This window comes from Mus pahari, chromosome 2, assembly GCF_900095145.1.
Source record: "Mus pahari chromosome 2, PAHARI_EIJ_v1.1, whole genome shotgun sequence".
Lineage (NCBI taxonomy): Eukaryota > Metazoa > Chordata > Mammalia > Rodentia > Muridae > Mus > Mus pahari.
Genome location: NC_034591.1, coordinates 136,393,745 through 136,407,608, shown reverse-complemented (window position 1 = coordinate 136,407,608; position 13,864 = coordinate 136,393,745). Strand labels below are relative to the sequence as shown.

Genomic DNA, 13,864 nt, shown 5'->3' with positions numbered 1-13,864 from the left:
TCTGGAAGAGCAGCCAGTGCTCTTAACCACTGAGCCATCTCCACAGCCCCAGAAGGGGGATAAATTTTAAAAACAAAAAACTGGGACATGTACACAAAATCAGCTATCAAGGTGGGGATAGCAAGAATCAAAAAAAAGCTAAAGAAGAGCTTTGCAAAATGTGGCCCTGGCCACAGCTCCAGGCCTGGTCTTATCAGACAGGGGAAAGGGGGCACGGTTATCATTTTAGTATTTGTTTGCTCATGATGTTACAGGTTCAATCTCAGTACTAACAAAAAGAAAGAAAAGAAAATACGAACAACTGAGCAGGAAATAAGGGCCCAAAGTAAAATTTAACTGGAACACAGCCACCCTCACCCGTGTATGGCTGAGGGCTGTTTTCGGGCCAGTAAAGATGACAGCTGCAGCCCAGACTGCTCTTGGCTTCACATTGCTGCTTATCACAACCACAGTGACACTGCTGTGACCCTAACTCCTCACCGCTGAGCTCCCATGCCGACTGTTCCTTCTCTTTTATCTCACCTGTAAGTGCCGATGTGTCAAACAAGGAAAGAAGAAAGGGGGTTTGAATAGTCTGGCTTTAAGGCAGAACAGTGTAGGTCTTGATGCTACCAAGAGAATGCAAAGTATGGTGTTTACTATTCTGAAATAATAGAAAAAAACAAAAATATCACCAACTATAAAAACTCATCAAAATACTACAAACAAAACCCTGTCTTGAAACAAAAAAAAAAAAAAAAAGGAAAAAGGAAAAGAAAACAAGATAATGAAAGCAAGCTTCAAGGTCATTCAGTTGGAAGCCATACAAAAAGAATCATTTATGGGGCTGGAGAAATGGCTCAGGGGTTAAGAGCACTGATTGCTCTTCCAGAGGTCCTGAGTTCAATTCTCAGTAACCACATGGTGGCTTACAACCATCTGTAATGGGATCTGATGACTTCTACTGGTGTTTCTGAAGACAGCGACAATGTACTCATATATATAAAATAAATAAATCTTAAAAAAAAAAAGAATTGCCGGGCATGGTGGCACACGCCTTTAATCCCAGCACTGGGAGGCAGAGGCAGGCGGATTTCTGAGTTTGAGGCCAGCCTGGTCTACAGAGTGAGTTCCAGGACAGCCAGGGCTACACAGAGAAACTCTGTCTCGAGAAACCAAAAAAAAAAAAAAAAAGAATTTATGATGTTGAAATTAAATCTAAAATCATGCTATATTTAATCAAACCACAATAGAATTAAACTAGGAATCAGTAATAAAAAGACTAATAGAAGACTAATAATAAAAACAAGAGCCCTGAATACTTGAAGATTAATTAGTATACCTGTAAGTAACACAAAAGTCAAAGAGAAAACTCTGAAGAAAAAGCACTTCTTTGATCCAAATGAAAAGCACAAGCCATCTGTGGTGACAAATGCATGTGATGTCATAAGTGGACGGCAAAGGCAGAAGTCAGCCAATCCCAGAACAGCTTGAGAACCTGACACAGGGTCAACCAGTAAGTAGGTCAGTCTCTGAAGCCACCTCCGTGCCATTTAGTGTGCAGAACTTGGAAGCTCCAGCAGTCTAGCCTCACTCCTCCCTCCAGGAGACTTAGGAAGGATTGAAAGTAGCAACAGAGTGTTGGGAGTGCTGGTGTAGGCCTTGAACCCTAACACTGAAGAGACAGAAGCAGGTGAGATGGAGGCCTGATCTCCATAGCAACTTCCACACCAGTCAGGCCTACCTTGTCCCCAAAATTTAAAAAAAAAAAAAAAAAAAAAAAAAAAAAACAAGAGAAAGGGGAAAGGGAAGACAAGAGCAAGACAAGCTTGACTTGGTTTTACATTACTCTTGATGTTTTCCATTGTTAAAACTGTTTTTATTACTTATGTGTGCACACATGTGTACATGTGCTCCAGTACTCACATAGTAGGAGAGAATCAACTCTCACAAACTGGCTGTCCTTCCTCCCTCCTTCCTTCCTCCTTCCTCCCTCCCTCCCTCCCTCTCCTTCTCTCCCCCTCCCTCCCTGTGTGTGTGCCCTCGCGCACAGACACATACACACACACACACACACACACACACACGGTGCACATATGCACCATAAAAATGTAATAAAACAATTTTAAATCAAGATGAGTACATACATTATAATACAAAAAATTAGTCTCTCAGACATCTGAACATCTTACATAAATTTAATATTCAATAGTCAATTACGAGATTTTTTTTTTTAATTTAGCCTGCACATGTGTATAGGCACAGCACATCACATGCCTGGAATTCAGGGGACACTTATGGTTCATTCCTTCTACCTACTGAGCCACCCTCAGTGTCTTAAGTTTTTTTATTTGTTGACAAGGTCTCATGTAGCCCAGATTGACCTTGATTTCTCTATGTAGCTAAAAATGAATTTGAATTCCTGGTTCTCCTGTCCCCATCTGCCAAGTACTAGAATATAGGTATGCACCACTGGGTAAAACCAGTCTGGTCTACATGAGACCTTTACTCAAAAAAAAAAAACAAAAACAAAAACAGAACCAGACACCTGGCTACAAACACATTGAATCCCAACTCTCAAGAGGTAGAGGCAAGTGTGTGTCTATAAGTTCAATACCAGCATGGTCTACATATCAAGTTTCAAATCTGCCAAGGATACAGTAAGACCATGTCACAAACAAAGGTGGAAGGAGAGAATCAACTGTCAACACAGCTATCCTCTGCAGCATACTCATACAAACTCAATAAATAAATTTAAAAAAATAAACACAGTTGTTCTCTGACCTCCACACATGTGTGTCTACACACAAGCACATACCAACTGTGGTCGTTAAATGAAAATGGCCCCACAGGTTCATAGGAGTGGTATTATAGGAGGTGTGGTCTTGTTGGAGGTGATGTTGTTGGGGGTAGGCTTTGGGGTCTCAGAAGCTCAAGCCAGTTCTCTTCCTGTTGCCTTTGAATCAACTCAACTCCTCTTCCATCACCACATCTGCCTGCACTCCACTATGTTTCCTGCATGATGATACTGGACTAAACCTCTAAGCTGTAAGCCAGTCCCAATTAAATGTTTTCCTTTATAACAGTTCCACTGGTCATGGTGTCTCTTCACAGCAATAAAACCATAACTAAGACACCCACACACAAAACAAAAAACAAATCTTAAAAAAAAAGCCTAAGGGGCTGGAGAGAGGGTGAAGAGCATTTGCTACTCTTGTAGAGGATCCAGTTCGATTTCCAGCACCCACATGGTAACTCACAACTGTCAGGAGCCATAATGGGACAAGCTAATAACTAGCAGGTGGTCATCCTGAAATGGCCTGCTTCAGATTATTATATAATCTGTGACAGGTGTGCCCTTATTAAGCAAGGCTATAAGGGATTCATTTTAGGAAAGATTCCTGCTATTAATATGCTTTTCCTGTTATTATTAAACATATATAACTATCACTAAGTAGCAGCACAGCCCTTGGGAGCAGATCTCTGCAGATCCACAGACGAACTGTCTTGTAGTGAAGCTATGTAGACAAATAGATGACTTAAGTCTTAATGANGATCCTATAAGAATTCCTAAAATTATATCTGTGATTATTAAGCTCTTTTATAGTGGGACTGCTATCAGGTCCTTTTCTGATAGTCAAAACTGCAATGAGAACTCTGCCAGTCTCCCAAGTGTCACCAGTTAACTGCTCTTAGATGATAACCAGATTTTCTCCTACTCAGAGCTCATTCCAAGAGGTTGTAAAACAATTAACCAAAGGTCATAAAAAGGGAACTAATGATTTATTATAGGTAATAACAGAAGATAAAATATTGACTCTATACAAAACTTCGCTAATAACTTCTTCAGTGAGCCTGTGGAGCTGAGACAGGTGACGGATGTTTAGCCAGATAATTACTCCTAATGGATAGGCGTGTAAATAGTCTCAGTTGTAAACTTCTATTTCAATTTGTGATTTGATTTTTGTGTGAACTTGTGATGAACTTTGTAACATGCAATCATGTATTCTGAGAGATGTTTTAAATACTGAGGACAAAAAGAAGAGTTAGAACTGAACTGAGAAGAACAGAGGTGAGAAGAACTGAGCTGTGGAGAAGTTTTTAGACAGAACACTTTTTAGACAGAACCGGACTCAAGAACTTAGAAGTATAGGCACAGCATTGGGAGAAAAGTCATTGAGAGTTACAGCATTATTGTGACATCAGAGCAGGAGGAGAGAGCAAGATTAGAAGAAGAATGCAGAGTGGTCAGATCCTTTCTCAAAGTGTGGTAAAATGGCTGAGGTGAAAAAGATGTCTCCCAAAAGGACTGATGACCTGAGTTGGGTTTCCAGGACCTCTAGGGTGAATAGAAAGGGTTAACTCACCAATGTTGTCTTCTGACTACTGCACACACATCATGGAGTGTACACACCCACACAGATACACACTCATAAACTTTTTGAAATAAAACAAAATGAAAAAACAAAACAAACATCAAAACAAAGACCATTCAAAGCAGTTGCAACTAGGGATGGAACAGGAGTGGGATAGATGATTGCTTTCTGTAACTTGTTAATATTACTTGATCTCACACATATACATTACTTAGACACATACTTCTACAGATCATGTCCTTATAATGAGCAGCATAACCACCACAAATCAAAGACAGTACCTTGAGGTAAGGGACCCGGTTGTCGCTCCTGAGAAAGAAGCCCCAAGTAGCTGAGAACAACGTATTTTGTTTCATAATGAAATCCTAGAGGCACAGTCGCAGAGGACGCCATTGAATTGGCTGAAGGAGCTCCGAGGAGGTCTATTAGGGATGCTGGAAATCTAAAAACAAAAAAGGAGTCAGTTTAAAGTTGGTTACAAACCAATCAACTTCTCATTGATCCCAATTACTCTAACTCCCAAAGTAAATGTTGCAACAGTTTCTTTCCAGTAGTCTCTACAACTGTTTAATTTCCATAAAAACAGTAACTTAATTATTCAAATTATTCAAGAGTAGATTTCTCTTTTTGTTTTTTTGGTTTTTGACTCTTTCCTGTTACTTTGGTACTGTCTAGTGGGGGATGGCACGTGCCATGGTGTTCATATGGAATCAGTTCTCTACCTCCATCCGCCCTTCCATGGTTCTGGGAATCAAACTCAGGTGGGCAGGCCCGCAGGGCAAGCATCTCTCCCCACTGAGCCACCTCACTGGAACTTCCTGAGTTTTCTGTTTCCACAAGTGTGGCAAACACACTGGAGAGATCCTGAACCCCATCCCCACTATGTTAAGAACTTTTTTTTTTTTTTTTTTTTTTTTTTACTGCCATTCTCAGTTTCTCAATCTGGTTAGCTAGCTCATAATTTTGTTTAATTCTTAAGTTGTTTGAGTGGATGTATAGTAGTTATTTAGACTGTTTTGTTTGAATGGATATATAGTAGTTAGCCGTTAAGACAAGTGCCTGACTGCTTTTGGGGGTAGAATTGACCATTTTCCCCCTATGTATGGGGCAAAGTTTTTGGTTTCTTTGTGTGTTTGTTGTTGCAGCTGTGTGCATCTTGTGATATAGTGTTGACTCTGGAAATCAGACCTTCCACCCTTCTTGTGACTACTGTTTATTTAGTGCCCCCCCCCTTTTTAAGAGGTTGCATTGTTGTGAGAAGCCACTCAAATCTCTAATCAGCTCTGTAATCCCAGGACCCTAGAGACAAAGGCTGGAGGGTTACAGATTCACAGAAGGACCTGGCTGCCCCGTGAGACTTGGCCTCAGAAAGACAAAAAGAAAGGGGGAAGTCTGTCCAGTTCACTTCCTGATCTGCTGATGACTGGCCTTTTCCTCTTCCCTAAACTAAAAAGGGGCAAGAATTATTTAGAGGAATATCGTTTGTTGTTGATATTTTTAAGTTAATATTTATTTTATCTTTAATTATGTCTATTGTGTATGGTTGTGTGTGAGTACGAAGCCTGACCCAGCTGGCAGGGTTGCTGGGAACCGAACTCCAGTCGGCTGGAAGAGCAGCAAGTCATCTCTCAAGTTCCCCCCCCCACCCCCCACCCCATTGTTGATATGTTAGTAGTAGAATCTTCAAGTATTGGTAATGACGTGAACAGCCTACTGACCTGTGAGGTTGTTTGCTGACATGTTGGTGAGCATGGGAGCCTTCATAGCGAGAACAAAGTGGGTGGGATTTTCCAGTTAGATTAACCAGTTAATCTTTTCCCTAGCACTCATTTTGGAAATGTTGTTGGAGTTTATCTTAGAAAGCTTATCCCATGCAGCTTATTTAGCATACACTAGGCCTTTGGTTTGATTCTCAAAGGAGGAGGGAGAGAGAAAATAAGAAAAAGAGTTTAACGTAAATCCCACAAACATAGTATTAGAAAAAGAAGTAAGACTGTAGAGGCCCTGGCGAGCCATGTGTCTGATGGAGGGGGGTGTCAGGTAAACACACTGGCATAGCTGCTTTCTGATGGTGTGCATATGACAAGTACACACACCATCAGCACCATCCTTCCCCTCCCTCTCTATTTTACAGGCTGTTGGAAAGCCTGCTGGGACATGTCATCATCGCTGGATGCCTGGTGCTCGATAGGAACTTGGCAGCACAGTAGCCCCTCTGAGCAAGTACAGGATGTCACCAGGAGTCAGAGCCTCAACAGATTCAGACTTCCTGTGATTCTAAATGGTAAAATGAAGTTCGAATGCTTTTGGTTTTGTTTTTGAAAAAAATGTTATTTGTTTATTTATTTATTTATTTTTATTCTATTTATTTTTATTTATTTACTTTACATACCGCTCACAGGCCCCCTCTCAGTCACCTCCTTCCACAATCCTTCTCCCTCTTCCCTTCTCTGAGAGGATGGAGGCCCCTCTTGGTATCCTCCCACCCTGGCACATCAAGTCTCTGCTAAGCACATCTTCTCTCACTGAGGCCAGACAAGGCAGCCCAGCTAGAAGACAATACCTACCCCACAGGCAGTTGTTTGGGACCCACGTGAAGACCAAGCTGCACATCTGCTGTATATGTTGGGAGGGGGTGTAGGGGGGCTAGGTCCAGCCTGTGTATGTTCTTTGGTTGCAGGCTCACTCTCTGAGACCCCAAGGGTCCAGATTAGTTGACTCTATTGGTCTTTGTATAGAGTCCCTATCCCCTTTGGGACCTGCAGCCTTTCCCCCGATTCTTCCATAAGAGTCTCCAAGCTCCATCTACTGTTTGGCTCTGGGTGTCTGCATCCCCATCTGAGTCTGCTGCTGGGTGGAGCCTCTCAGAGGACAGCCATGCTAGACTCCTGCCTTGTACATCCTTTTGGGTCAAGGTTACCTCACTCTGTATTATATTCTCAAGTTCCACTAATTTGCCTTCTTAATTACTTATAATGATTAGTGATTTATTTATTTCTCACTTTGTTTTATTTGTAGTAACAAATTACTTCCTAATGAAATATTTTCAAGTGGCATCACTTATATTTTTGTCAGAAACTTACTCCCAAGTCAGCTGTGGTGGTCCATGACCAAAAAAAAAAAATAAGAAAAAGTAAGTAAGCTGGTATAGTTGTATAATTTGCCATCTCAGTGCTGAGAGGCAGATAAAATCAGGGCCGGGGGGGGGGGGCTCACTGGTCTGCCAGCCTGCCGTACTTGGTCCTGTGCATGCCAATGAGAGACCCCGTTGCAAAAAGACATGTCGGAGCTGGAAGGTGAGCCATCTTTGCTCCGGTGCACTGCCAGGGAGAGGGCGGATTGGAGAGGCGTCACAGCTTCTGGGAAGGAGAATGAAGATTTTCAACTTAAAGGGCCAGCAAATATCTTCAACAAAATTATAGAAGAAAACTTCCCGAACCTAAAGAACGAGATGCCCATGAACATAAAAGAAGCCTACAGAACTCCGAATAGACTGGACCAGAAAAGAAATTCCTCCCGACACATAATAATCAAAACAGCAAATGTACTACATAAAGATAGAATATTAAAAGNTCCTGGAGCTCACTTTGTAGACCAGGCTGGCCTCGAACTCAGAAATCCGCCTGCCTCTGCCTCCCGAGTGCTGGGATTAAAGGCGTGCGCCACCAGGCCTGGCCATGTTTTTAATTTCTTTTAATAATAATCTCCTCAGTATATCTATAACGTGGATATGTTGGACAAGGATATAATTCAATTCCCTGTGGGACTTCATAGAGCTATACAGAATGCCAAGCAATTTAAAAATTATGGATTGTGGGTCTAGAAACATGGCTTAGCAGTTAAGAGCATATTGCTCTTTCAGAAGACCCAAGTTCAGTTCCCAGCACCCAGTTAGCTCACAACCACTACAGTTCTGGAGGAATCTAATGTCTCTGGCCTCTATGGGTATGTGCATGTACATACACACATATATACAAGTAATTTAAAATTAAGATGTTTTTTAAATTGTAAATTACTTAGTTCAAAAATCTTACATCTAATATCCCACAACTTGTCCTCTGACCTCCATACTCACACTGAGGCACATGCAGGACACAGATACACAATAAATAAGTAGGTAAAAATATACTTTTTCTGAGGTCTCTCATAATCGGACAGCAGCAGCACCATAATTTGGACATTTGCCTTTTTATTATTTTACTTGTTTGTTGTCTGGCATCCATAAAGCCGATCAATCTCCTCTTTATGGAGGTGTCTGGCGGGGACACTTACAGTTAGCCAGTGGCAGTATCCTGACACTCCACTCCAGCAGCCTGACCGGCTGGTCCAGTCACTTCTCCTTGGCTCCTGTATGTCTCCCCAACTAGTTTTCTAGGTGCCCTAACCCATTTCTAATTGTCGTTGGTTTGGTTTGGTTTGTTTGTTTGTTTGTTTTTGAGGTATGTGGCCCTGGCTGTCCTGGAACTCACTCTGTAGACCAGGCTTGCCTAAAACTCTCAGAGGTCTGCCTTTAGGGGATTAAAGGCATGCACCATCGCCTAGCCACCTAACTCACTCAGCAACTCAACACTCTTCTTAAATTTCTATCTATAAGAGTTCTAGTCAGTTTTACTCTTTGAATCTAGGATCCTACTGGAACCTAATTTAACTTTCTATAGAAATTCTCTATCAATTAAAATGTTTAGACTTATTTTATGTACGAGTGCTTTGCCTATGTGTGTGTGTGTGTGTGTGTGTGTGTGTGTGTGTGTAACACATATGTGCCTGGTATCTCAGAGGTCAGAGGAGAGTGTCAGAACCCAGAATCTGGAGTGATGGATAGATGTGAGCTACTATTTGGGTGCTGGGAACTGAACCTATGTCTCCTACAAAAGCAACAAGTGCTCTTAACCACTGAGCCAAGGCTGGAGAGATGGCTCAGCAGTTATGAGCACCGACTGCTCTTTCTGAGGCCCGGAGTTCAATTCCCAGAAACTACATAGTGGCTCATGACCAACTGTAATGGGACCTGATGCACTCTTCTGGTGTGTGTCTGAAGATAGCTACAGTGTAGTTATATAAATAAAATAAATAAATCTTTTTGTTTGTTTGCTTTTGTTTTTTCAAGACAGGGTTTCTCTGTATAGCCCTGGCTGTTCTGGAGCTCACTTTGTAGACCAGGCTGGCCTCGAACTCAGAAATCCACCTGCCTTTGGCTCCCGAGTGCTGGGACTAAAGGTGTGCGCCACAAATAAATCTTTTTTTAAAAAAAAAAAACTTTTTATGTGTGTACAGATAGAGGCAGGGGATAACTTGAGAGTTATCCTGAGCCACCCAGAGGGCCAATTCCCCATCAATTATACTATAGTATATTATATAAAGATTACTATACTAAATTTATAGTTTATAAAAGTCTCTGAATTATACAAACACACATATAAATGTAGACGTATAATTACATTATTGAAATAAAAGGCACCAGGCAGTGGTGGTGCACACCTTTAATCCCAGCACTTGGGAGGGAGAGGCAGGCGGATTTCTGAGTTTGAGGCTAACCTGGTCTACAGAGTGAGTTCCAGGACAGCCAAGGCTAAATGGAAAAACACTGTCTGAAAGAGAGAGAGAGAGAGAGGAGGGGGGNGGGGGAGGGGGAGGGGGAGGGAGGAAGGAAGAAAAGGCAAAAGTCTCCTCCCCTCTGGTTCTAGGTACTGGAGATGGAACCTAGGGCCTTGCCCATGCTAGACAAGTGCTTGACCACTGTGAGGCCTTTTTCCTTTTCCTATTATTTTATGAGTGTTTTGCCTGCAATATGTACATGCACTTCAAGTTCATGGCACATACACCTGTTCTTCCCCCTCCACATGTATATCATGATACACACACACAGAGACCTGCCCCCCCTCCACATGTGTATCATGACACACACACAAAACCTGCTCCCCCTCCACACACAAAAATACATTTAGAAAAAAACAAAAAACTTTTTTGAGAAGCATTGGGAGTGATCTCTGCACTAAGGGGGCTGAGGCAGGAGGATCACAAAAACAAACACAAGTAGAGACGAGGGCTGGCAAGATGGCTCAGCAGTTAAGAGCACTAACTGCTCTTCTGAAGGTCCTGAGCTCAAATCCTAGCAACCACATGGTAGCTCACAACCACCCTTGAGATCTGACACCCTCTTCTGCTGCATCTGAGTCAGCCACAGTGTACTTATGTATACTTATGTATAATAATAAGTAAGTCTTTGGGCCTGGGCGATGGGCCTGGGTGAGCAGCATTGACTGGAGTGAGCAGGGCCGATCAGATTGAGTGGGGTTGAGCAGCAGAGGACCTAAAAATTCAATTCCCAACAACCACATGAAGACTCACAACCATCTGTACAGATAGTGAACTCACATAATAAATAAATAAATAAATAAATAAATAAATAAATAAATAAATAAATAAATAAATCTTTTTTTTAAAAAAGTAGAGAAGAAAACTGAGATGATCTAGAGGAACTTCTCAGTCTAGCCTGGAGCTGGTAGAAGAGTAGAAAGAAAAGGACAAGCTAAGTGTAGCCACTACAGCCAAAACAATGCATTAGGCATCAAGAACTCAGAGTCCTCTGCCTGGGGTGTGTGAGCGTCTCTTACTCTCGCAATCAGCCTTACCAGCTTACCGGAACTGTGAGTGTGGCCTAGGGTGAGGCTACCACTGGAAGGTCCTCAAAATGTTCTTATCACTTCACTATGGACGTCTTCAAACAGTTCTAGGGGTGGAACAGCCAAGTTCTATAACTGGGAAAGACTTCTTGTGATAAGACTCTGACGAGTTCTGAAAAATGTAAGGCCAGAGGTCTTTTTCTCTACTCTACGTAACAACACTGACAAAGATTACTTGGTCAAACTTTGGCCAGGCTTCTAGACCACCTTCTTCTAGAGGTCCATCTGCACATTTGCCTTCACAATCTAAAATGTTAGGGGCTGGAGGGAAGGCTCAGTGGTTAAAAGCATTTCTGTTAACGCAGAGGACCTGGGTTCAGTTCCCAGTGTCCACACAGCAGCACCCACGTAACAGTAATTCCAGTTGACCCAACACACAGTACATGTATAGGCAGGCAAACATCCACACATATAAAATTTGTAAAAATAAAATCTATTTTTAGTAAAATATCCCTACTGAGTTTAGCAAAATAAATTTTTTTTCAGGGGACAGAGGCAGCTAAGACAGGGTCTCTATACCCCTGGCTGGCTTGGAACTCGCTATACAAACCAGACTGGCTACAAACTCAGAGATCCATCTGCCCTGCTGGGATTAAGGGTATGCACAACCAGCCTAGCCAGAATCCCCTTTAATATCCCATCATGCTTGAAGTCTGATCACCTGTCCTGTCTTTACTAAGAATGGTATTGGGTCAATGTAAGCAGACTGTCCTATACTTAATCTTATTTTCAATAATTCCCTATCTACTGACTCCCAAATTCCTCCTTTGGCTAGAAATTCCCACTTGTCTATATTGTGTCCAAAGTTAAACCTAAGCTCTAACCCATCACAGGGCTATTTGAGAGGTTTCTATGAGCATTCTAAGCCCCTGAATAATCATCCTTACTATACTTAAATGGTATCACTGAATAATCTTTATTAAGGACTATTATTAATATCTATGCACTGAAGATTTGATGATTTACTTAAATTTAACACAATTTTGAAGGCTTTCAGTGATCATGAAATTAGGGTTTTGCTTGTTCCTTTGCAATATTGCTGACTGAAGCCAGGGCCTTGCAGGTAGGTTAAAACAGGCCCAGCCTTTTGCATACTGAGACAAAGCCTCAGTGCTCAGGATACGGCAGTAGGTAAAGTATTTGCCACATCTCCGTGAAGACCGGCAGATACATAAAAAGCCAAGTACCTTGAGCACAGGGATGGGGTGTGTGTGAGGCAGATGGTGGAGAAGTTCAAGCTTGTAACCCCAGCACTGGATAGGCAGAGATGGATTCCCGGGGCTTGCTGGCCAATCAATGAACTCTAGGTTCATAGAGACCCTATCTAAAATAAGAAAAAAAGACGGAGTAGCAACTGAGGAAGACGCCAACATCAACCTGTGACCTCCACATGCACTTGCACACACATGCCCTACCTCACTCCTCGCATACATATCCCACCACCACAATGGGGCAAAGGAAAAGAAAGGCAAATAATAAATTGGATGAAATGTACTATATATAGGCTGGAGAGACGCTCATCAGTTAAGAGTAGTCAATGCTCTTGCAGAGGACCCTGGCTCCCGATGCCCACATCAGGTGACAATAGAACGCCTGCAATTCCAGTTCTATGGGATCTAGTGCCCTCTGGCCGCCGTGGGCACCTGCATGCAGTACTCATAAACTCACAGGTACATATATATATATATACACATAAGAACAAATCTTTTTTTTTTAAATGGAAAGGTACTATATACCTCTAGCTCTCAAGTTTTGTTTTATTGATTGATTTCTTTTATTGATCGATTGGTTTCTTGTAGCATCAGCTGGCCTGAACTCCATATCTCGATCAGGCGGCCTTCAAACTCACAGAAATCTGCCTGGGTCTGCTTCCACAGTGCTGGGTTTAAAGATGTGTACCACCATACCCAGCTTTACTTTAAAAAAAAAAAAAAAAAAAAGACGTATTTTATAGGATCCGGAAAGATAGCTCACTGGTTAAGAGCACTTCCTACTCTTCCACAGCACCCAGGTCTGGCAGACCACAACTGCTGTAACTCAAGCCGCAGGGGACCTAATGCCGTCTTCTGGACTCCTAGACATCCTCACATTGTGGCAGACACAAACTTACACATAAATAAATAAGGTTTACTTACTTATGAGTATTTTGCCTGCATGTGTGTCTGTGTGCCACACGCAAGCCTTGTGCCTGCAGAGATCAGAAGGCACAGAGCTCCTGGAGCTGAGTTGAGACAGTAACTGTGGGACTGTCCCCCAGTGCTCTGTCCTGATGAGCAGTGACTACTCTCACTTGCTGGGCCATCTTATCAGTCCCCGGAGTTTTCATTTTAAAAGATGAAAGGAACACAGTTACTTTCACTCTTTACATTGTCTCTAGTAAAACTGTTTGCATTTCAAGCCATGGAGAAATTCTTTATATAAAGAAGTGGTCAAGGGCCAAACTTGCTGCCAAACTTGACAACCTCAGCTCAAACCCCTGAACCAGTGTGTGGAAGCAGAGAACAGACCCCTACAAGTCACCACACACACACAGCAGTACATACTCACTCACACTCACATACAGAACCAACCAACGGGAAAACATAAATCTTTAATTTGATTGTCACAAAAATAATTAAACTGTGTGTGGTGCAGAAGTCCCAGGACTCAAGTGGTAGAAGCAGGATTTAAGAGTTTAAAATCGGGGGCTGGTGAGACGGCTCAGTGGGTAAGAGCACCCGACTGCTCTTCCAAAGGTCCGGAGTTCAAATCCCAGCAACCACATGGTGGCTCATAACCATCCGTGACAAGATCTGACGCCCTCTTCTGGAGTGTCTGAAGACAGCT

At 42.3% G+C, this 13,864-nt stretch overlaps 1 protein-coding gene across 1 annotated transcript in view; it reads right to left on the bottom strand.

Moving 5' to 3' along the window:
• Bcl2l13 (BCL2 like 13) overlaps positions 1 to 13,864 on the bottom strand; it is a 55,368-nt gene that overhangs the window by 35,090 nt on the left and 6,414 nt on the right. The window contains exon 2 of the mRNA XM_021190784.2: positions 4,637 to 4,797. Within this exon, the coding sequence (XP_021046443.1) occupies positions 4,637 to 4,748 (112 nt within the window). The 5' untranslated portion in view covers positions 4,749 to 4,797. The remainder of the gene's footprint in view (positions 1 to 4,636; positions 4,798 to 13,864) is intronic.